At 34.4% G+C, this 24,562-nt stretch overlaps 1 protein-coding gene across 1 annotated transcript; it reads left to right on the top strand.

Moving 5' to 3' along the window:
• The first annotated feature begins 1,280 nt into the window (after positions 1-1,280).
• On the top strand, positions 1,281-23,168 carry LOC131933258 (sphingomyelin phosphodiesterase 4). Its single transcript, XM_059290041.1, has 18 exons — positions 1,281-1,310; positions 4,465-4,548; positions 4,831-5,052; positions 5,585-5,681; positions 5,949-6,165; positions 6,509-6,677; positions 7,092-7,166; positions 9,455-9,496; positions 11,098-11,240; positions 11,901-11,991; positions 13,510-13,631; positions 14,357-14,480; positions 16,910-16,949; positions 17,707-17,870; positions 18,925-19,140; positions 19,780-19,938; positions 21,686-21,814; positions 22,580-23,168. The coding sequence occupies exons 1-18, from the start codon at positions 1,287-1,289 to the stop codon at positions 22,922-22,924; spliced, it is 2,463 nt and encodes an 820-aa protein (XP_059146024.1). The 5' UTR covers positions 1,281-1,286; the 3' UTR covers positions 22,925-23,168.
• The last annotated feature ends 1,394 nt before the right edge of the window (positions 23,169-24,562 follow it).

The following is a 24,562-nucleotide window of genomic DNA, read 5'->3' as shown; positions in this document are numbered from 1 at the left end:
GATTCCTTGTTGTTTTATTTTTATATTTTTTTTATCTAGTAAAAATTCATGGCAAAGATCCAGAAGTGGACATTTGACCAGTGGATTTTGTGTTGGTTTCTGTGTCTTGTTTTTTTATGTGTTTAATATTTTCTATGCTTGGTGATAACAATGAAATTTTTCATTTGAAAAGCCTGCTGTAAAAAAATATAAAATTAAAAGAAAGGAAACTCCAAGAACTCAAAAAAAAATTTTATTTTACACTCGCCATACAACTCATTACGGTTTTAAAATCCAGTATTTATTTCAAATTGTTTTGTCTGAGGTGGGTGTAGATGTGTTTTAAGGGGCCAGCCTTCCCCACCCCCCTGAAGAGATGCCTGAAAGAAACACAATCTTCAGTGCATGTATGTTTTCATGACATTAATTATTCCTGTGGTGGACTAGTGTAAGTGAGAAGAATGATTCACAACATCAATCTATTGAGTAATGATTGCCATCAAGACCATTAGAAGATTATCTATGTGATTGAAAAAAATTACCTGTTTTATCTTCATAAAATGACAGTCCATTAACAAAATAAAAAAAAACGAACCGACCCGCGGCATATCACATGCCGCTATTTAGTTGTTTTATTTTCTACTTTTCAGTAATTCATAATTTTTGAATTCGACAGTACCAACGCTGCCACTGAAAATATTTGCTTTAAAACACTATCAGTAGCTCGTTAAGGACGATAACCCCCCCCCCCCCCACCCCCCGTAAAAGTAAACTGCTCTTAGTTACCTACCCTAAGTTTAAAATCGTTTCAAACTAAATTATCCGGCTCTAAGATTGTAAACATTTAGCGTGAACCACAGCTCACCAGACCATGTGGGGGTGGTAGGGAGCGCGCTTACAGCTTGGTGTTTTCTATCGTCTCTGAGAAGATATTATATATATAGATGAGATTTAAAAAGGCTAAACCTCAGGAATGAGATTAATACATTAAAAAAAATCTCTAATGGCTACTGTTAGCAGACTACAGATGACTGCTTTATAAAAATCAATCGATTCGGGCACTATCATTTTACCAATTCGTAATGCCTACAACAAATGACATTTTTTTAAACAATTTGACCAATACTCTATAATTGTTTACCTTTTTCCCTCTAGCGGATCAATAATAATTAATGTTTAGTTAGTAAAGAAATTTTACGTACAAAAAAAAACCGTACATCGCCGTTTCTATTAAAAGTGCGAAAAAAAAATTGTCAACTCTTTTTGCGCGGTGAATACAAAAGTTGGATTTTTCTATATTAAACAACATGGCGGCTTACAACACAGTTATCGTATGTTGTTTTTCCAATTTAATTAATAGACTCATTTCTTTCACTTAATTTTATTAATAATAATACTATTTATGGTATTACGATATCTATAACGTAAGATAATTAGTAAATGTCACTTGTGGTCTCTACATCTAAAAACTGTTTGCCAACACTAATTCTACAGTGCCGGCTCTCTAGTCAGGTCACACTCACAGGCAGGGGGAGGGGGGTGACTGTAGCTTGTATTGTAGTGTGGCAGGTAACTGAAATTCATTAATTTTTTTTTAAAGTACAGTAAAATTGAAAAAAACTGTTTCTAGGCAGATGGGCATTCCTTCCATCAAGATTTCCAAGCACAATCACAAATCATTTTCTTTTTCAATTTTTCATGACGCTGCACATAAAAAAATTAAAAGGCTGATTCTTGATTCTAATTCTAAGTTGGCAGTTTGATTCAACGCTTCCGGGTTTGTCATTTTCGTGGCATCTCACGGCTCATGCGCTTACTAAAATGGCGACCAGTTTCGCTTTCACTAAACGGTAGAGGGATAAAGGCTAAAGCTAATGATTACGATTCCATTGTTAATTTTAGAAATCGGAACTATCCGTTTCTATTTAAGTCTGCTATTTAATAGTTTTTCTTACTAAATCTAGAATTTACCCAAATTTCAAATTAAACATGACTACTGAATGATAGACATCCATATTTAATCCATTAGGCACTAATTTTGAAGTTTTTAGTTCATTTTAAACTAAATTACTTAATTTAATATTTATTGACACTCACTGCCATGGCCAACACACCTCTCCATGACAACTCTTCTTAAGCTTGAACGTAAAGAAAACCACAAATAAGTTAGACTTTTTAAGTGGCCATGTACCCAGAGTTCCCCACTAGTGATCATCAAATAGCGGTCACGTGGTTTAAAAAAATAAATAAATTTGGTTGTCATTCAAAAGTCGTGTCTTATTTTAAAAAGTGCATGCAATATTTGATTTATTTCTTCATATAATGATAAAACTAATAATTCTACAACCTCCAATTCATTTTTGTGACCTCCGGGCTGATATTTTAGAAGTTCTATTAATTTTAATGAGACCGACTTTTAAATTTAGCCTTCATTCTCCAAAGCAAATTTTAAAATGCTTTTCTGGCATATTTAGCCTTGCCACCTATAGCATGTTTTTATAACGTGAAAACCCGCCATTTTACTCGTGATAAACATTTTTAAAAGTAATTCTAAGAAGGTCTCTGTAACTAAGACGAAAAATCGTCGGAAGTCATGCATCCGATCCGTACGCCATATTGTTGTTAGCAACCGGCCACGCCCCCGGGCTAGTGAGAAATACTACTATTTAAGAATAGTCAGATCTACTTTTGACCTAATTTCTTTGTTTGTCCTCGCAAGCGGCGCCTAAGTGAAAATAGCTCAATGTATTCTTGTCTTTCAAATCAAATAACTCTAAAATAACGCTTCTATATCAAACCAAACTATGTGGGGATTAAACTTGAAAGCTTCAATTTTACACACATTACAATTAACTGGTAATAATTTATAGGGTTTATGAGATGTGTTCGTGGGAAAACGATCACCACTCAATAATGCCATTTTATTATAATCTTGTTTGGTGAAAATGAGGCGCTGGAAAATGTGTGCAGCGCAAGAATCCAATCATTTGGCTAGATTTATGACTGTTTTTTAATTTCATACCTAAAAATAGAATGTTTACGCTTTATTCATTGATGATCGTTTACAAAAGCATAGCATGCTAATTGTGTACAAACATAGTCATAAAACACAAAAATATAAAGTTCTAATTGCGATGTGCCACACCCTGGTCACACCCCCTCAAGAAAGCATGTTTTTATTAAGCTGTTCATCTCACTTAACAACAGTAATTAAAATTAATTTTCAAATTTTTATTACTTATTTGGGTAAGTGGTAAGATTAAGCACATGTTTACAAATAATAAAAAAAAAAAAATAAGTAAATACTGTTTTAATTAATGAAAGTCACAGGTCAAATATTTTTTCCTTCAGTGTAGGGTGCCACAGTCTGATCTGACTTTAGAATTTTTTTCAGTAATAATGACTTTGCACAGAAAGTTAAAATATGCTAAATTGGCTTAGTTTACTAGTGCTAGCTAATATTAATACATTTTTATAAAAATAAATCATTATGAAATTTTCATCATTTAGAATTTACCTAAGCCTAATAATTAGGCTTAGGTAAATTCTAAATAGCCATCAATGAGAATCTTTCCATCATTATTGTTGAGATGGATAAAATTTAAAAATCAATTTTTTATTCGATTTTACCATCTAGCCGGCGTAAAAAGATAATTAGAAATTTAATATGTTAGAATCATTGTTATAAAAGTTGCAAACCAAGTGGACGTGAAAATAATTTTTTTAGTTTAAGGCTACATTTCTATTTATTGTCATCAAGTCTAAGTTATAACCAGAAGTTTCACTTTAGTAAGACAATTGTTGATTATGCCTATGATTATATATAAATTAATTATAAAAACTCATAGTAGTTTGTACTCAAAATTTTACCGATAGGCTTACAATTTTTTATTTTAAACCACATAACAGTGACCTGTTCAGCCATTTTTGTTTGCAGTTTCTGTGATAAAATGTAAACAACCAAATTATTTTTAAAAGAAATTTGTTTAGTTACAGAAAATACCAGAAACATTAAATTTTAAATGGGGGGGGGGGGGGGGTGCTACATCCAATCTTAAGTTAAGTCCAACAAAAATCATACTGATTTTTATAACCATAGTTATTTTAATAGCATTCATTAACATGTTTTAAAAAAATGTTTAATGGGCCTTTTATATAATTTTGAGACAATTTCAGTAGAAAAAATAGTGTATTTTATTTATGCCTAAAGATTATAGTATAGATAGGCCTTTGTACAATAATTAAAATCTGAGAATAGCCATATTGAATAGATTAGTAAGACAGTAAAAAAAATGCAATGACATGTGACATTTAAATGTTGCATTAAATTTAAAACAAATAAATATTCAAGTCAGCTGTGAAGATTGTCCTTTTAATCTATGTTAATTGCACCTCTGTTGCATTTTTAAACGAGGATTTTGTACTGAAATGTCTGTTTAAAGCTATTTAAAACTTGATTTCTGACAACTTGTTTATCTATCTTAGGAGCACATCAATGCTGCACAAAGCAAACCATTGCTACATAAAGTACAGTTGGTGGATGAAATTCTGCGTGGTACAAGTATTAAGGTAATGGATAAACCTAACCCTAACTGCTTGTAACATTAATGGTAGGACAATACCCTTTCCCCCCTCAATCATTTGAGATAAATAAGGGATATGGAAAGGGTTAGCAGTGATGTATATAAGTATGGGTCTAATATGTATTCTGAAAGAGGGGAGGGTAATTATTAAACATTAACTTGTGATTTAGCACCATTTCTTATAGTTTATTTAATATAAAATTTCTTTGTTTAAGCCTATATAAAAAAATTACTGTAAACATTTATTTTTCATTTCTCTTCTCAACAGGAATTAAAATCCTCCTTTTCTTTCATTGTCCATGAGATATTTGATTTTGAACGAGACCAGAATCAGGGATGGCAGCTGGACAAAATACATCGACATTACCAATCAGAACTGTTTGATTGCGTACGAGCACTTTTGGCTCCGGAAGGTCCTATGATGAAAGTTGTTAACAGTTTGCACAATGACTCTTCTGCACTGTATGAGTTCCCATTGAAGTACATACCAGTAAGTTGTCATAAATTTTCACTCTTTAGCTTGTGAAACATTGTTTACTATTTTCACAGTAGTATACTAATGCCCATGTTTTATTTTAATGCTCTGTTCACTAACATTTTATTTTTTGATGTACAGATGATGTCATAACTTTTTATCATAAAAACAAAATATCCATTTGAAATAGACTAAATAAAGTAGAATTCATCTGTGTCTTTGGCAAGATATTTTAGGAGGTTGTGTAGACAGTACAGTACCCAACTGCTTTAACTCAGTTGTCTATCAATACTGGATGAGAAACGCTACAGCCTCAAAAACAAATATCAACATATTATCAGTGTCCGATCCCTAGTACTTTCTATTCTAATCATGAATTCTAGCGCCTATTAAGATTACCACAAAAAATTTAGCATGAAGCTATTGAAAGACTGCTATGTTTTGCCTTACGCTCTCACTACCTACCAATCCCCTGTTGTGAACCAGAGAAATTTAGACAGCACTTGCCCACTGAATGAAGTGTTCATTGAATTCAATCTGTTCCCAGGCTCCTGCTAGGCAAATGATTGAAAGTGGTGCCATCCCTTCCTTCTATGCTAACAAACTACAGACACAGAACTTCAGGCCTGCTGTACTTGTGTTAAATATCCTTTTAAAAAAAAAAAAAAAAAAAGATGCTGATTATAGAAATTATCTTAATTAGTGTAGTTTAGAAAGTTAAAAATCTCAAAATTTTGTGCAGCATTAGTTTTAACTTTGATAATTATTAATAAGAAAAACAATAAGAAAAAGATTACCCACATTTGTTTTTGTGCTCAAGTACATATTATTGATAATTTCTTTTAAATCTATAGATATGTCTTCATAATTACTTAGCTTGTTCTGACTGTTGTATCCTTGACTTCATGCACATGCGTTTGAATTTTATATCTTTCACCTTGCTTTTGCATTGGTGAGTCCAGTGTGGCGTGCCAGAAATCAAAGCTGGAGTGATCTCTATGAGTATATTTATCCCACCATCATCGACAGTTTGTTGATCTACTTTTTCCCGTGTGACAAGAACTCCCTTCCCAGCATACCACACAGCAGTTCCACTGGGAGGCCACCTATCATCACACAGACACAAGGGTTTGTGGGAAGTTTTCATATCCATCGTACACAGTCTGTGAATATTTAATTTAATTTAATTTAATTTAATTTAATTTAATTTAATTTAATTTAATTTAATTTAATTTAATTTAATTTAATTTAATTTAATTTAATTTAATTTAATTTAATTTAATTTAACGATGTATGAATTGATAGATTAGATTAAATTAAATTAAAAATTGTAAATCTATACTGAAAAACTTTAAAAAAATACTTATTAAGAAAAATATTTTATCAAATTTCTTTATTTAACAGTATTTGAAGAATAATAATTAAATCAGTGTATTTTATTTTAAAATGTCAAATGGTCTTATTTCCTCAGACGTCCATACAGCTACAGCACTGGACAGGCCCCATATTTGAATGCTGGTAACAATAACAGAAGCTTGTTTAAGACCAGTTTTATCAATGCCCAGAAACAGCACATGCAGAGCATGCCAGTGTATGATCAAGCGGAAACTGAAATCTGGCGCTCGGAAACACTTTTACAGGTTTTAGTTTTAGATTCATTTTAATTTCTCTATTTTTGTGTGTTAACATATTTTTATTTTTAGTACCATTTAATTTTTAAGTGATCCAGTAGTAAGATTAATTTTTATGTATTTTATAATGCAATACTAACAAGTTAGAAGATCATTGGTACTTTATTTAATGTAGAAAAATACAATATTTTTTAATCTGTAGGCCTATCTGTTTATTTGGATTTGAATGTTGAAAGTATTTTTTCCCTTGACTAAAAATGCATTCTGTAAAAAATAGTTATATCAATTATAGAGAAACTATTTCTAAATATATATAATACATTGATTAGTACAATACAGATAACACATAGATATCTACTAGTTTTGTGTAAGAGACAATGCGTTTTGTAATAATGGTGTTTGATGATTCCATATATGTTTCAGGTCCTAACTGAGTTTTGGCTGAATCAAAACTCATTAAATTCAAATGAAACGCACGCTTATTCTAGTGGATTTCAGGTAAGAAAAAAACATTTTACTTTTTGAATGTTAATCTTTTATTTTCATGTTAGACTATTGCAGAATAAATGTCTTATGGAACTGGCATGAGTATACAATTTTGTGAATATTTCATTATTATAATTAGATTTGATGATGTTTTGATGTAATTATTCATTGTAATTGTTCATAAATTAAATTTAACACAAAACAAATATTTTGTAATTGAAATAGTCATGATTCAGTTTAAAAAATGTTCACAAAAGATTTTAAAAAAATACATTGATTATTAAGTGACAAATTTGCTCGTTGGATTGGTATTAATACAAAATACACATTTTCACCCAATATTTAACGTTTCTGTTGACATTATAGTTTAAAATAATGATATGGGGGAGGGGGGGGGGGGCTATTTGATGCTTAATATTAAGCATACATTTCCCCAAAAGTTGTGATTTTTTCCTTTGAGACTTGTCCTTATTCTTACAAGAATATGTTTGAAATGTAGAAACTAGGTTTAGGTGATTGCAATGTTTAGTTTTGTTTCCAGGTAGATAACTAAGATAGTTTTTGTGACCTATATGTTTTCTGATTGAAAAATTTTTCAACCGTGTTTTCTGTTAGTTTCTGTTATTTCTTGATTTTATGAAGTTTTGTTGACTCTATTATTGTTGATGCCAGTTATCTATTTTAAAAATCTGAACTTATTATTTAAACGAGAAAAATGGCCCGTTGAGGAAGGATACACCGGGCGCTAGGTTGATAGTGCTGTCTCTTTTCTCTAAACTAAAACCAACCCACCCCCCACACACACCACGCCCCACCCCCACCCCTCCCACCCCCACCCACCCCACACACCACCCCCCCCACCCCCAAAAAAACATGTCTACCGTCCCATTCAACGAAATATAATTATATACTTTTTCCAGTGTCCGCCCCCTCCCCGAAAATTCTACCCCCGGCCCTCGAAAATTTCAAGTACCCCCCACCCCTCTCCGGGGAGGAAAAAGTCTGAAAGAAACACTGGTGTCGAGCTTAGCCACTACGCGAAGAATTGCATTAAAGAAATTGCGAGAAAACCACTTTTTAGATTAGACACATTAATTAGGCGGTAATTTTATTATAGAGTATCGATGAGGAAACCACCCCACCCCACCCCCCACACACACCACCCCCCCCACACACACACCACCCCCAACCCCCCCCCCCCCCCCCCCCCCCCCCCACCCCCTACCCCCACCCCCCACTCCCAAAAAAATCATGTCTACCGTCCCATTCAACGAAATATAATTATATACTTTTTCCAGTGTCCGCCCCCCTTCCCGAAAATTCTACCCCCGCCCCCGAAAATTTCAATTACCCCCACCCCTCTCCGGGGAGGAAAAAGTCTGAAAGAAACACTGGTGTCGCGCTTAGCCACTACCCAAAGAATTTCATTAAAGAAATTGCAAGAAAACCACTTTTTAGATTAGACACATTAATTAGGCGGTAATTTTATTATAGAGTATCGATGAGGAAATTTCTTTTGAGTTGGGGAGGGGGGGGGGGGGGGGGGCTCAGACGTTCTTTAGCCGAAGGTGGGGGGGGGGCTTCGCCCCTACCCGAAGAATTGTATGCAAGAAACTCTTCACGCAAACCATTTAGATTAGACAACATTTCCTTTTTATTCAATGTTTACGCGATAATCAATGACGTCATTATATTACTGTGTGCACTTTCCGCCTTGAGATTATTTTCTACTCTGTGCTAAATGTGTCGACGTCATACTTCGTTTTTCGAAATACTATGCATGTTTTTAAATTGCTTGTGTTTTCTCTAGAGCGTTCTTGTCAGACAGAGCGTTCTTGTCAGACAGACAGCGAAACTATTATTATATTGACAGAGCGTTCTTGTCAGACAAGAGCGTTCTTGTCAGACAGACAGCGAAACTATTATTATAGATATTATGCTCTGTTAAATGACAGGGTTAAAGTTTGTAGACAAAAAGCCCCAAATACAGTAACATATGTTTTATACACCATATTTTAGTGGCTTTAACTCTCTGTCTAGAGTTAATTTTATCATTAGTAAACGTTAAAAAGTATTCTGGCCTATTGCACATGAACACAATAAATTTTAAATTCTGACACTGATATGTTCACAGCAGACAAATCTTGTAATCCAAGCACAGTTATAGTACTTTTTGCATTGATTTATGTTAAACAATATCTTCATGTTTAAATTAAAATAATAACTCATGTACATAGATTTCTTACAGTTACATGGTAATTTCATACTAGAAATGACCATTTTTTAATTCATTCGTTAAGGTTCCAGATATGTTTTATAGAGATCCATTTCAGTCTATACTTGTAAGTATTGGTGGAGATTTGCATATACTCTCAGCCCTCTGCATTGTCTTCCAAGTTTTATGGCCAGGTTTATTTAGTTTTGCATTTTCAACATACCGTTTGGTTTATTAATGGAACAGTGCTTACTTGTGTAGTATTTTGTTTTGTTTCAATTTTGTTGAAAACCAAATAACCAGAATGCCATTTTTTTTTAAAAATAAAGATATTTTATATTAGTTAAATAATTATTAAATTCATATTTCTGTTCATTTCTGTAGTGCTTCTCTCAACACATAAATAAAACAGCCTGAATACTAAACTTTTTAAAAATTAACTAATCAGTTAATCAATGCATCGTTTCATGAATGGTTTCTAATTTTGGATTCTATCCTAAAAGTGTAATGCATAATATTGTAATAAATCTTTTTTTTTTGTGTTTCATTTACAATCAGTTACTCTTTACAAACTAAATCAAGAACAGATTCTAATATTAAAAGTTTGTACTGATTTGTAATACATAGTTTTTCTTTTTTCTTTATTTTGTTAAATTATCTATGCTGTATGGTATCGTAGAACAAAGATGTGTATTCTGTATTTTGTTTAGGTCTGGCTAGGTTCTTACATATTACTATCCTTTTAAAAATTGTCTTATTTTTGTATCCTTTTTGACCAGTCCTTAAGCTAGATATACTGGTACTCTTCGGCTAGGTTTTTTTTTCCTCTTCATTTTTAATCTGAAAACCGTTTTGAAACTCTAAAATCTTTTTTTTTAAATGTAATATCCAGTTCTTGTTTCTATATAACCTTTTACATCAAGGTGCATGTCCCTAAAATGGTCAGCTTTGCTTTGATCTTAAAATATTTGGTTTACAATTACAGTTTATTCTGTGATGGGAGAAATACTTTGCTATCAACATCTTTAACAATTAGCATGTGTGTATATATATATATATATATATATATATATATATATATATATATATATATATATATATATATATATATATATATATATATATATATATATAATATATAGATATATAGATAGGCTATATATATATATATATATATATATATATATAGGCTATATATATATATATATATATATATAGATATATAGATATATATATAGGCTATATATATATATATAGATATATATATATATAGGCTATATATATATATATATATATATATATATATATATATATATATATATATATATATATATATATATGCATTTTATGTATGTTATGTAGTTAGATATTTTAATATTTATTTGACCTGCATTGGCATCCATAACTTCCTTTAAAGCATATATTGAGTCTTATTGCTAGATTTTAGTTATTTTATTTTGACTAAAAGAAATACCTCAAATTTGAGGCTGGTTGCACTTTGTGACAAATAGAACACGGGTGCATAATTTTATCAAAAGTTTTTTATTTTTCATTACCAGTTTACAAAAAAGGTTTGTAAGTAACTTGTAACTGTATTAGAAATAGTTTATAATTAACATTTGAAGGTGATTACATTCGTGGTAATAAATTAGAATTTAAGCACCACTTATCAAACATAATTAATTCAATAGATTTTGTAAACTAAATTATTTTTGTTTTATTTTTCAGGAACATTTCCTGCCCACTATGAATCATGTCAAAATGGTTAGACTACTGGTCAAATATTTGCATTACTTTGCAAATAGTGCAACATCGATTATTACCTCCCCTTACCAACAAACTGTTCACTCTCCCCTTGACCAGTTCAAAAGGTAGCAGTAACTTCAATTGATGGTCTGACTTTGTTTTAGATTTTGAATTGAAAATCAAAGAGAAAAATATTGCTAAGGTTTATTGGCTTAGTCAGTGTAGCCCAACTAAGTATTAAACATATTAGTGAGAGCTAACTTAGTAGTAAAACATTTTGATTTTTGTGTAGTGTACTTTAAAAAATTTTAAACTGCAGGTTATTATTTTAACTCTCTGAGACCAGAATTTGTTTGTCCCTAAATTTTTCTCACTACCTACGCTGCATAACAACTGATATATAACTCTTTTTCAATACATTATTATTGTAGTTTTTAAACTGCTGGTCCTTATTTTAATTCTGTAGTTTTTATATATAAAATTGCTAGTCATTATTTTATTCTAGTTTTAGCTTTAAACTGCTGGTTATTATTTTAATGTCATTTAATTTTTAAACTACTAGTCATTATTTAATTGCACTAGTTTTAGTTTTAAACCTCTAGTCATTATTTTATTGATCTAGTTTTTAGATTTTAAACTGCTGACATTACTGTAATGTAGTTCCAGTTTTTAAACTGCTAGTCATTATTTTATTGATCTAGTTTAAGATTTTAAACAGCTGATATTACTGTAATGTAGTTCCAGTTTTTAAACTGCTAGTAATTATTTAATTGTCGCCTCATCAGATCAGTGATTCCCCACATACTTCAGAAGAAACTCTACACTTTTTTGAGGCATGGGTTCAACAGGTGGCCTCTAGATTCCTGCTTTAGAATGGTGAGTACTGCTCTCATATAAATATAGGCCAGCTAAGCATTTCTGTTTAGAATGGTGAGTACTGGTCTCATTTGCCTGTTGTTTAGGCTTGTGAAAACTTAACATTCTTATATCTAATTCCTGTCAGGTTCTTGAAAGCTGTCTGTTGTAATCAAACCAATACATAAGGAAAGATCTGTTGTTCTAAGTTACTTTTTTGGCCTGATGGTCAATGCAGAGTTTGAATTTAGCTTTGTGACCATCTTGCATGTAAAAGATGTGTGGTTTTTTACAATGCTTAACTGTCCTTATTGACTTGTCTTGTAATTATTAGGACTTATTTCATTAAAGATGAAGAAATCAAACTCTTATTAGGTTTTTAAAAAAATCTGTATATTTTACTGTCTTATGCACCACTGACTTCACCGCTGAACATAACACCCCCACAATCACAGACACCACACCAAACTACCCCACACATCACACCTCCTCACTGAACCTAACACTGCACACACCATACTTCTCCACTGAATATACCACAACACAACCCCAGACACCACACCAATCCACTGAACATAACACATCGTATACCACACTTCCCCACTAAACATAACACAACACAACCCCAGACACCACCGTACTCTGCTGAACATTCCACCTCATTCATCCCACACTACCCCACTCACCACTCCACCTAACTGACCATACAACACCATCCTACTCACCACACTACCTAACTGACCATACAATGCCATCCTACTCACCACACCACCTAACTGACCATACACCATCCTACTCACCACACCACCTAACTGACCATACAACACCATCCTACTCACCACACTACCTAACTGACCATACAACACCATCCTACTCACCACACTACCTAACTGACCATACAACACCATCCTACTCACCACACTACCTAACTGACCATACAACACCATCCTACTCACCACACTAACTGACCATACAACACCATCCTACTCACCACACCACCTAACTGACCATACAACACCATCCTACTCACCACACCTGCTAACTGACCATACAACACCATCCTACTCACCACACCTGCTAACTGACCATACAACACCATCCTACTCACCACACCTGCTAACTGACCATACAACACCATCCTACTCACCACACTAACTGACCATACAACACCATCCTACTCACCACACTACCTAACTGACCATACAACACCATCCTACTCACCACACCACCTAACTGACCATACAACACCATCCTACTCACCACACCTGCTAACTGACCATACAACACCATCCTACTCACCACACCTGCTAACTGACCATACAACACCATCCTACTCACCACACCTGCTAACTGACCATACAACACCATCCTACTCACCACACTAACTGACCATACAACACCATCCTACTCACCACACTACCTAACTGACCATACAACACCATCCTACTCACCACACCACTTAACTGACCATACAATACCATCCTACTCACCACACTGACCACACACCCTGCACTAACCCCCATGCCCATGTTTGCCCAGGTCCTTGAGACATGGCTGAGCTACATACAGCCCTGGCGATACAAGAACTTTGCTAAAGGAGTGATCATTGCAGTCCAACACCCAGAGTCATCAGAGCAGGTCAAATTTGTGGAAAACAGATGGTAACTAGCCCAAATGTTTCTTCTTGTTTTACAAGTGTCAGGTTATGGAGAAATCATCTTTTCCCGTTTGTGCCCAAGACCCATGGGGCAGATGAAGTAGAGTTCATATGTTTCAGAGACCTTGGTATATGAAGGGATAGTGCCCATCAGAGCTGTGTAGACTAAGGGATGTTCTACTAACTTGCACCCGGATTTGAACTCGAGACTTTCGGGTTAGCAGTCTAACTCCCTACAGCTAGGCCACACCCTCTAATTTAAAAGTAAATGTTGACTTGAAATCAATGCTTGTTTTTAATTATTGCTGGTTGTTAGTTCTAGATTGTAATCTACCCGTTAGTCCATTTCCAGGGAAGGTGTTTTGGATTTTTCAATTCTATTAACAAAAACTAACCATGTTATATTAAATGTTACATCTGAACTCTACATGAGGCATCAAAGCAAACACAAAAGTAGAAATAAATAGCCATTGATAAATTAGACTTGGGCTGTTATAATCTTTGATGTGACTCAGATACGAAAACTCCTTTTAAAATTTTTTGCAGCTTGATCAGTTTTTCATAATTTTTTTTACTTAATACAACTCCCCTTAAGCAAGTGTCTGGTTGAAGCAAAACTGTTGCCGTGGCAACTCCATCAATATTTGGGTTGGGTCTTGGGTAAGGTTTCGGTTTCAAATCTTGTGATGTAAATTCTCTTATTACTAGATGTGTTGTTTTTTTTTCCAGGGAGCGCTTTGTGGAAGAGAATTTGTTGTTTTATACAGCACTGCTGTCTGATTTTATCCCGCGTGTCTTCAGGATGGACTTGTCATCTCCGTACAGTGCCTATATGGTGTACAGGGTGTCTAGGGTAAGATGGTTGACATGTAATGTGAGTGAGGGGTGTCTAGGGTAATATGGTTGACATGTAATCTGGGTCTAGGGTAAGATGGTTGACATTTAATCTGGGTCTAGGGTAAGATGGTTGACATGTAATCTGGGTCTAGGGTAAGATGGTTGACATGTAATCTGGGTCTAGGGTAAGATGGTTGACATGTAATCTGGGTCTAGGGTAAGATGGTTGACATGTAATGTGTGTGAGGGGTGTCTAGGGTAAGATGGTTGACATGTTATGTGTGTGTTGGGTGTCTAGGTTAAGATGGTTGACATGTTATGTGTGTGTTGGGTGTCTAGGGTAAGATGGTTGACATGTTATGTGTGGGGGTGTCTAGGGTAAGATGGTTGACATGTAATGTGTGTGGGGTGTCTAGTGTAAGATGGTTGGTATGATGTAATGTGTGTGGGTTGTTTGAAGTAAGAGGGTTGACATAATATAATCTGTGCATGAGGTGTCTAGGGTTAGATGGTTGACATCATGTAATGTGTGTGGGTTGTCTAGGGTAAGATGGTTGTTGTGTAATGTGGGTGTGAGGGGTGTCTAGGGTAAGATGGTTGACATGTTATGTGTGTGTTGGGTGTCTAGGGTAAGATGGTTGACATGTTATGTGTGTGTTGGGTGTCTAGGGTAAGATGGTTGACATGTTATGTGTGTGTTGGGTGTTTAGGGTAAGATGGTTGACATGTTATGTGTGTGTTGGGTGTCTAGGGTAAGATGGTTGACATGTTATGTGTGTGTGGGGTGTCTAGGGTAAGATGGTTGACATGTTATGTGTGTGTTGGGTGTCTAGGGTAAGATGGTTGACATGTTATGTGTGTGTTGGGTGTCTAGGGTAAGATGGTTGACATGTTATGTGTGTTGGGTGTCTAGGGTAAGATGGTTGACATGTAATGTGTGTGGGGTGTCTAGTGTAAGATGGTTGGTATGATGTAATGTGTGTGGGTTGTTTGAGGTAAGAGGGTTGACATAATATAATCTGTGCATGAGGTGTCTAGGGTTAGATGGTTGACATCATGTAATGTGTGTGGGTTGTCTAGGGTAAGATGGTTGTTGTGTAATGTGGGTGTGAGGGGTGTCTAGGGTAAGATGGTTGACATGTTATGTGTGTGTTGGGTGTTTAGGGTAAGATGGTTGACATGTTATGTGTGTGTTGGGTGTCTAGGGTAAGATGGTTGACATGTTATGTGTGTGTTGGGTGTCTAGGGTAAGATGGTTGACATGTTATGTGTGTGTTGGGTGTCTAGGGTAAGATGGTTGACATGTTATGTGTGTGTTGGGTGTCTAGGGTAAGATGGTTGACATGTTATGTGTGTTGGGTGTCTAGGGTAAGATGGTTGACATGTTATGTGTGTGTTGGGTGTTTAGGGTAAGATGGTTGACATGTTATGTGTGTGTTGGGTGTCTAGGGTAAGATGGTTGACATGTTATGTGTGTGTTGGGTGTCTAGGGTAAGATGGTTGACATGTTATGTGTGTGGGTTGTCTAGGGTAAGATGGTTGACATATATGTGAGGGGTGTCTAGGGTAAGATGGTTGACATGTTATGTGTGTGGGTTGTCTAGGGTAAGATGGTTGACATATATGTGAGGGGTGTCTAGGTTAAGATGGTTGACATGTTATGTGTGTGGGTTGTCTAGGGTAAGATGGTTGACATGTTATGTGTGTGGGTTGTCTAGGGTAAGATGGTTGACATATATGTGAGGGGTGTCTAGGTTAAGATGGTTGACATGTTATGTGTGTGGGTTGTCTAGGGTAAGATGGTTGACATCATGTAATGTGTGTTGGGTGTCTAGGGTTAGATCATTGACATGTAATCTGTGTGTGGGGTGTCTAGGGTAAGATGGTTGACATCATGTAATGTGTGTTGGGTGTCTAGGGTTAGATCATTGACATGTAATCTGTGTGTTGGGTGTCTAGGGTAAGATGGTTGACATCATGTAATGTGTGTTGGGTGTCTAGGGTTAGATCATTGACATGTAATCTGTGTGTTGGGTGTCTAGGGTAAGATGGTTGACATCATGTAATGTGTGTTGGGTGTCTAGGGTTAGATCATTGACATGTAATCTGTGTGTTGGGTGTCTAGGGTAAGATGGTTGACATCATGTAATGTGTGTTGGGTGTCTAGGGTTAGATCATTGACATGTAATCTGTGTGTGGGGTGTCTAGGGTAAGATGGTTGACATCATGTAATGTGTGGGGGTGTCTAGGGTAAGATGGTTGACATCATGTAATCTGTGTTGGGTGCCTAGGGTAAGATGGTTGATATAATGTATTCAGTTAAAGTATTGGATTTGGTTTATAAAGACCAGAAGATATTCCTATCCAAGCCACCATTTCATGTTGTGACAAAAGCATGTTTATTTTCTTTTAATAGCATGTTTTATGTTTTTTTTTTGTTTACAGATATTGAGTCTTCCTAATTTAACTAAATTGATTTATAAAGGTGAGACTACATAGATCATTAGTTTTAAATTCCTTGTTTACTTATCTAACTATCTTACTTAAAATGTTTAATGTTGGGTGTTTGGAAAGTTTATTTTTTTTAATAAAACAAAATGAACGCTATACTTAGGAATTTCAGGAATTTTTATTTTTAAAAATGGGGAAGGGATAACCAAAGATTTAACCTTTTTTTAAGGAATTTGTAATGTTAAAAAAAAACTGGAAGAAAACGTGATGTAATGATGCTCTCCATAGGGCAGTAGTAGTGACATACTTTTACTAACTAGCAATTGTCAAGCACATAGCAAGTTAAAGAATAAAACAAAATTCAACTAGTTAAATAAAGTGTTAAATGTCACAGCTCTTTAAAAGAAATTCTAACCAAGTTCTAATTAATAAATATATTTTTATACAGGCCTAAATTTAAAAATTTAAAACAATTTAAAGTTTAAAAGTTGATATTCTTAAACACAGTTTTCTTAAGCACTTAACAAGTTGATACTCGAAAACTATTAGTTACTTTTAAGGGCATGGGCGGGTGATGAAAACCAAAATAACCAAAATGCTTATTTCTAAATATTTAGCAAATGGTTATGACTCAAAGAGTTAAGTCTAAAAATAAAAAAAATGGCAGAAAATTTCATGGTGATGGCGGCTATCTTGGATTTTATTTACCTTTTTTTTTCATCACCCACCCATGCTCTTAAATTTATTATTCGTAAACATTTGAAACAATTTCCTCTAACTGTCAATCTCAGCTGAGCTAGAGCTGTTTGGCAACATTCCCCACCACAACGACCTGGGTAACAGCTACATCACCAACAGCATGCTGATGTCACACACTCTACCCTCACAGATGTTGGACCTGGAGGGGCCCAACTTTCAGTACCAGTCTTTCTTTAGTGAAGATATGAAGTATAGTGTAAGTTGCAGTCTATTTTAAGTCTAGTTATGAAGTATAGTGTAATTTTCAGTCTTTCTTTAGCGAAGATATGAAGTATAGTGTAAGTTGCAGTCTGTTTTAAGTCTAGTTATGAAGTATAGTTTAAGTTTCAGTCTTTCTTTAGTCCAGTTATGAAGTATAGTGTAAGTTGCAGTCTTTCTTTAGCGAAGATATGAAGTATAGTGTAAGTTGCAGTCTGTTGTAAGTCTAGTGATAAAGTATAGTGTAAGTTTCAGTCTTTCTTTAGTAAAGCTATGAAGTATAGTGTAATTTTCAAACTTTCTTTAGTCCAGTTATGAAGTATAGTGTAAGTTGCAGTCTTTCTTTAGTGAAGATATGAAGTATAGTGTAAGTTGCAGTCTGTTTTGAGTCTAGTTATGAAGTATAGTGTAAGTTGCAGTCTTTCTTTAGCGAAGATATGAAGTATAGTGTAAGTTGCAGTCTTTCTTTAGTCTAGTTATGAAGTATAGTGTAAGGTACAGTCATAGTATGAGGAAAACTGTAAGTCCAGTCATATTATGAAGTTTACTGTAAGTTTCAGCCTTTTCTACATTTGACATGAAGTATAATGACAATTTTCATATATTTTGTTCCTTCAGTGATGCACTAGTAGAATGTAAATTTTCATTAGTCCCTAATAAAGATGAAATTAACAAAAAGCATCATTGAATGTTTTAATTCTCTAAATTTTGAAACCAAATTCTATAACAGCAGTGTAATTTAGATTTTTTCTTAAAATAACAATGTAGCAGCTAAAATGCAAATTCATTTGCTTGGTATATCAACGATAGAATAGTGCGACCGCATAACTAGTGTGTATGTGGCTGAATGGTATAGTTTATTACAGCCATACCTGAAGTTTTTAATTTTATCCATCTGTCCTCATTGAGTCTGCCCAGCTTTGATGGGTACCTGACTTTCATCAGTGGAAAGTAAATTCAACAAGCAAGCTCCTTCCTTGTTAATTTTTTTTTCACTGATTTGTAAGTTAAAGTACTCAACACACTGATACAGCCGGTCATTCTTTGTCCAGATGTCTCGAGTGGTCAAGCAGTTGTTCGAGTCCCTGGACATGATCAGAACCCAGCTGATGACCTCTACGTCCAGCAAAAATTCAAAGAAAAAGAAGGGAATCCTCGCTAAGGTGTTAGGTCTCTGCGGGACCAAGAGCATTTATTCAACACCAGAGTACGAACGGCTGCCTGGGCATTTGGAGCAATCCATCATCAACTTTTGTACTGTTTTTGATGTGAGTAGCATCAATTTCTGTGCTGTTCTTGATGTTTTGTCAACTTCTGTGCTGTTGTTGTATTATCAAGTTATATGTGCTTTTGTTGTATCACTTTACATGTTGTTGTATTACTTCACATGCTGTTGTATTACTTAATGTGCTGTTGTTATATTATCAAGTTATATGTTCTGTTGTTGTATCACTTCACATACTGTTGTTGTATTATCAAGTTTTGTGTGCTGTTGTTGTATCACTTTATGTGCTGTTGTTGTATCATCACTTTATGTGCTGTTGTTGTATCCTCACTTCGGTGCTGTTATATCATCACTTCTGTGCTGTCGTTGTATCATCATTGTTTTGTACAGTTGTATAAGCTGTTTTTTTTTGTGTATCTTAATTTAACTTGACAATTACCTTGTCATATTTCAACTTTGGTGTAATATCTCCTCAATGTTACTGGACATGTAAATAAAATATGTAAATACTTCATTTTGTATTGTTTCGTATTTAATTTACCCTTTCTTTTTGTTTTCTTATTTTTAAAATCACACAGTTTATGCTGATCAGTAGTGACACTTTTGGGAACAAACATTGCAAAAAAATAAAATGACTTTTTATATAACAAAAACGAATATAAAGCACTTGTTCAACTTTCAGCTAACTAACCCACTGTGTGACTCTGAGCCCCCTGTTGACTCCCACCTGAGCACATCCATAGCTAATGAATCCATGTACCTGGCTGATGCTGAGGTCAGGTACCCAGACTGTATTGAGACGGAGATGGGGATCAGACTCACAGATTTAGGTCGCAGACAGGTCAGTGTGTGGTCTCATAGACTGGTTTATTAAAAGTGGTAGGGTGTGGTGTGGTCTCATAGACTGGTTTATAAAAGTTGGAGTGTGTGGTCTCATAGACTGGTTTAGAAAAGTTGGAGTGTGTGGTCTCATAGACTGGTTTATAAAAGTTGTAGTGTGTTGTGTGGTCTCATAGGCTGGTTTAGAAAAGTTGGAGTGTGTGGTCTCATAGACTGGTTTAGAAAAGTTGTAGTGTGTGGTCTCATAGACTGGTTTAGAAAAGTTGGAGTGTGTGGTCTCATAGACTGGTTTATAAAAGTTGTAGTGTGTGGTCTCATAGACTGGTTTAGAAAAGTTGGAGTGTGTGGTCTCATAGACTGGTTTATAAAAGTTGTAGTGTGTTGTGTGGTCTCATAGGCTGGTTTAGAAAAGTTGGAGTGTGTGGTCTCATAGACTGGTTTAGAAAAGTTGTAGTGTGTGGTCTCATAGACTGGTTTAGAAAAGTTGGAGTGTGTGGTCTCATAGACTGGTTTAGAAAAGTTGTAGTGTGTGGTCTCATAGACTGGTTTATTAAAAGTGGTAGTGTGTGGTCTCATAGACTGGTTTAGAAAACTTGTAGTGTGTGGTCTCATAGACTGGTTTGTTAAAAGTGGTAGTGTGTGGTCTCATAGACTGGTTTAGAAAAGTTGGAGTGTGTGGTCTCATAGACTGGTTTAGAAAAGTTGTAGTGTGTGGTCTCATAGACTGGTTTAGAAAAGTTGGAGTGTGTGGTCTCATAGACTGGTTTAGAAAACTTGTAGTGTGTGGTCTCATAGACTGGTTTATTAAAAGTGGTAGTGTGTGGTCTCATAGACTGGTTTAGAAAAGTTGTAGTGTGTGGTCTCATAGACTGGTTTGTTAAAAGTGGTAGTGTGTGGTCTCATAGACTAGTTTAGAAAAGTTGGAGTGTGTGGTCTCATAGACTGGTTTAGAAAAGTTGTAGTGTGTGGTCTCATAGACTGGTTTAGAAAAGTTGTAGTGTGTGGTCTCATAGACTGGTTTATTAAAAGTGGTAGTGTGTGGTGTGGTTTCAAAAACTGGTTTATTAAAAGTGTTAGTGTGTGGTGTGGTTTCAAAAACTGGTTTATTAAAAGTGGTAGTGTGTGGTGTGGTTTCAAAAACTGGTTTATTAAAAGTGGTAGTGTGTGGTGTAGTTACAACTGGTTTAGAAAATTTGTAGTATGTGGTTAAAAACACTGGTTATTAAAAGTGGTAGGGTGTGGTGTGGTGTGGTTTCAAAAACTGGTTTAGAAAAGGTGTGGTGTGGTTACAACTGGTTTATAAACGTAGTGTGTGGTGTGGTTTCAAAAACTGGTTTGAGCTAGTAATGATGTATTTTATCACAATGTCCTACAGCTGATGTGATGTATTTTATCACAATGTCCTACAGCTGATGTGATGTATTTTATCACAATGTCCTACAGCTGATGTGATGTATTTTAACACAATGTCCTACATCTGATGTGATGTATTTTATCACAATGTCCTACAGCTGATGTGATGTATTTTATCACAATGTCCTACAGCTGATGTGATGTATTTTATCACAATGTCCTACAGCTGATGTGATGTATTTTATCACAATGTCCTACAGCTGATGTGATGTATTTTATCACAATGTCCTACAGCTGATGTGATGTATTTTATCACAATGTCCTACATCTGATGTGATGTATTTTATCACAATGTCCTTCAACTGATGTGATGTGTTTATAACTATGTCCTACAGCTGATAAACAAAGAGAGAAAATTTGAGAGCTTTTACGTAGGAGACCCAGAGCTCCAGCCCGTGAGGAGTTATGAGAACACGGCTTTGGTCCGTCTGCTCTTCCACTTCTGCTCTTTCATTAATTTATACGTAAGTCATGCCTGGGGAATTCTCATTGTTTATATGTTGGTCATGGCTGGGTAATTCTCAATGTTTATAGGTTGGTCATGGCTGGGTAATTCTCATTGTTTATATTTTGTTATGCCTGGGTAATTCTCATTGTTTATAGGTTGGTCATGGCTGGGTAATTCTCATTGTTTATAGGTTGGTCATGGCTGGGTAATTCTCATTGTTTATATGTTGTTATGCCTGGGTAATTCTCATTGTTTATAGGTTGGTCATGGTATGGGCATTTCACCTGTTATGACAATTTACTGTGTAGATCATGGTATGGCAGGTCTCATTAACATGATAAATTTTTAATATTGTTAGGATCATTAACATTTTTAATGCGCATATTTTATTATTTAAACCTTTATGCTATTTAGACATTAAATCACTGGGTAATGACAGGAATTTAGTAAAAAATCTGTCCTTTGGGATACTTTGTTAGAAACAAATAAAGTTATTCATCCTGATGGAATAGTATATGAAAAAATTGTCATTGTCAATTTCAAAATTTTAATGCAAAAGCAGAGCCTCTTTAAAATGTTTGGTATTTGAAATGTGCAATTACAAAGCATCTGTTTTAAACAGCTAAAGTTAGCTATCCTATATTATCAAGGATACATAAAAGCATTTTGTGGAAGGCAGTTTATACTTAAATGACAGATTTTCATCAATATATTCAAATATAAAATTGTAACACCATATAATTATAGAAATGTATTACCTTTGTCAAATTATCTATTACAGTTCAGAAAAGAGTTTGAGAACGCCTACAAAGATGAATCTTTCAAAGGCTACTTAGCTCGTGTGTTTCTCATCCCCCCCTCCTACCCTGAGGACCAGCTGAGGAGAGTTCGTTCACCCATATCCGATCGGACAGCCCAGCTTATCCGCTCCCACCAGCCTCGGATCAGCTTACGTTTCCTGGCCAGTTACCACACCATGATCTACATCTGCCTGGCGTATCTCTGCTCGATGTTTGTTCTTGGGACGGGTCCATTAAGTTTCTTCTTCCTTGTGTTAGTGATTGTTATTTTGGGTGGACTATTAAAGGCTGTTAAGGCATATCTTTTTCATAAAAAAATAGAATAAAGGGAAATAACCACCTCAGGTATGTATTATTATTAATGTATGATTAGAACAGCTGAAATCTTGAAAATGAAACAATGCTTTTTACTGCATTTTTTACTGAAAATTATTATAAAGTGTATACATGTATTTATTTAAGTGGACAGTGTGTTCAATTTATATTTTGATCATTGACATAAAGAAAAACAGATGTATATTTTCTGATCTGTCGTTTTGTACATTGTTTTTATTGCCCATTGTATTATATTTGCAATCAATTAAAGTTAAAAAATTATGTGTGCTGTTATCAATTATTTATTAGTATTTCAAATTTTTCTGTTTAAGAGCTCTTGTTGTTTCCAAAATTTTCAATAGTTTTACAGATTTATTAACATCATCAAAATTGTTGAAAGCTATTATTAGAAAAATATATTTCAGACACTGGAAATGAATAATTTTGCCCAGTTCTACAAATGAATTTTTAAAATCTTGAACCTTTGACTACTTTGAGAAAAAAAATTGTCATTCTATATGTGGCAGGTGAAATTTGATTCCAACATGCCTGCTAGGCTAATTTGACTTTCTGACATTGAAAGTGAAATAATGAACATTATAGGTGCTTTAATTCCTAAACTCTGTATACTAATTGATTCAGTTACTTAACAAATGGGTAATGGGAGATAGCCATATTTAGTTTAGTGAGAGCCTTGGATTCACCCAGAACACTAGAGCATCCATATGAAAATGATATACACAAAAAACATACTATCAAATGAATATTAAATCCTTTATAACAGGGGTCGGCAACCTGCGGCTCTTTTGATGTCAAGATGCGGCTCTCCAGCTCCTTGCACAAATAGTAATAATCTTAATCAAAAAATAAAATACTTGAAATTAAAAAAATTGTTAACACCAGGGAAATTTTGAAAATTTTAACTTTTGGCTCTTCCGCTTCAAAAGGTTGCCGACCCCTGCTTTATAATATCAAGCTTATTAATCCTCTTAATATGTAATACTCAAATTTTCTTGAGCTATTTATTTTATCATTTTTTTTTTTAAATTTATCAGTAAAATTAATAGTACTGGTAGAGTAACTGATGTGGTAATCTGACAATCATTTATTATTAGGAAACTACATAATTATGTTTTATCACTGTTGAAGATTTATCTTTAGTTACGCTCGTTTGAATAGAGAGGTAGTTTAAATAAAAATTAACGTGCCACACGATTAAAAATATTTGCACTTTAAATTTAAATCCACTAACTCTAAACGACACTTTTCTTATCTACCCCTCATTATATTCTCTTATCGACTCCGATTTTTGAGCATGGTTCACCCGACCTATCGTGTGTTATCTCCCCTGTTATTGTTTCCTTTAGTAATCTCCCCTTTTGTTGTTTAGTTGAGTAGTATTTAATTTAAGTTTACTATATTTAGGCCGCCAAATTAATATCTGGTAAGTGGGTAGACTTTTGTTGTCATTGGCAATGCATTCATGTGGAAATTTTGAACGAAATCGCTGCATAAAAACTGGGTCCAAAGTACACGAATCTGCTAAAATAATATGGATTTTATTATTGATCCTCAATATTTGCAGGAGTTTAAAAAGGCATTATCAAAACTAATACATTATACATCTATAATAAGATGTAAACAATTAA

This window comes from Physella acuta, unplaced genomic scaffold (genome assembly GCF_028476545.2).
Source record: "Physella acuta isolate Inbredline_101_S28 unplaced genomic scaffold, ASM2847654v3 ptg002422l, whole genome shotgun sequence".
NCBI lineage: Eukaryota > Metazoa > Mollusca > Gastropoda > Physidae > Physella > Physella acuta.
Note: the sequence above shows the minus strand (reverse complement) of the source record. Positions and strands in the feature narration are given on the sequence as shown.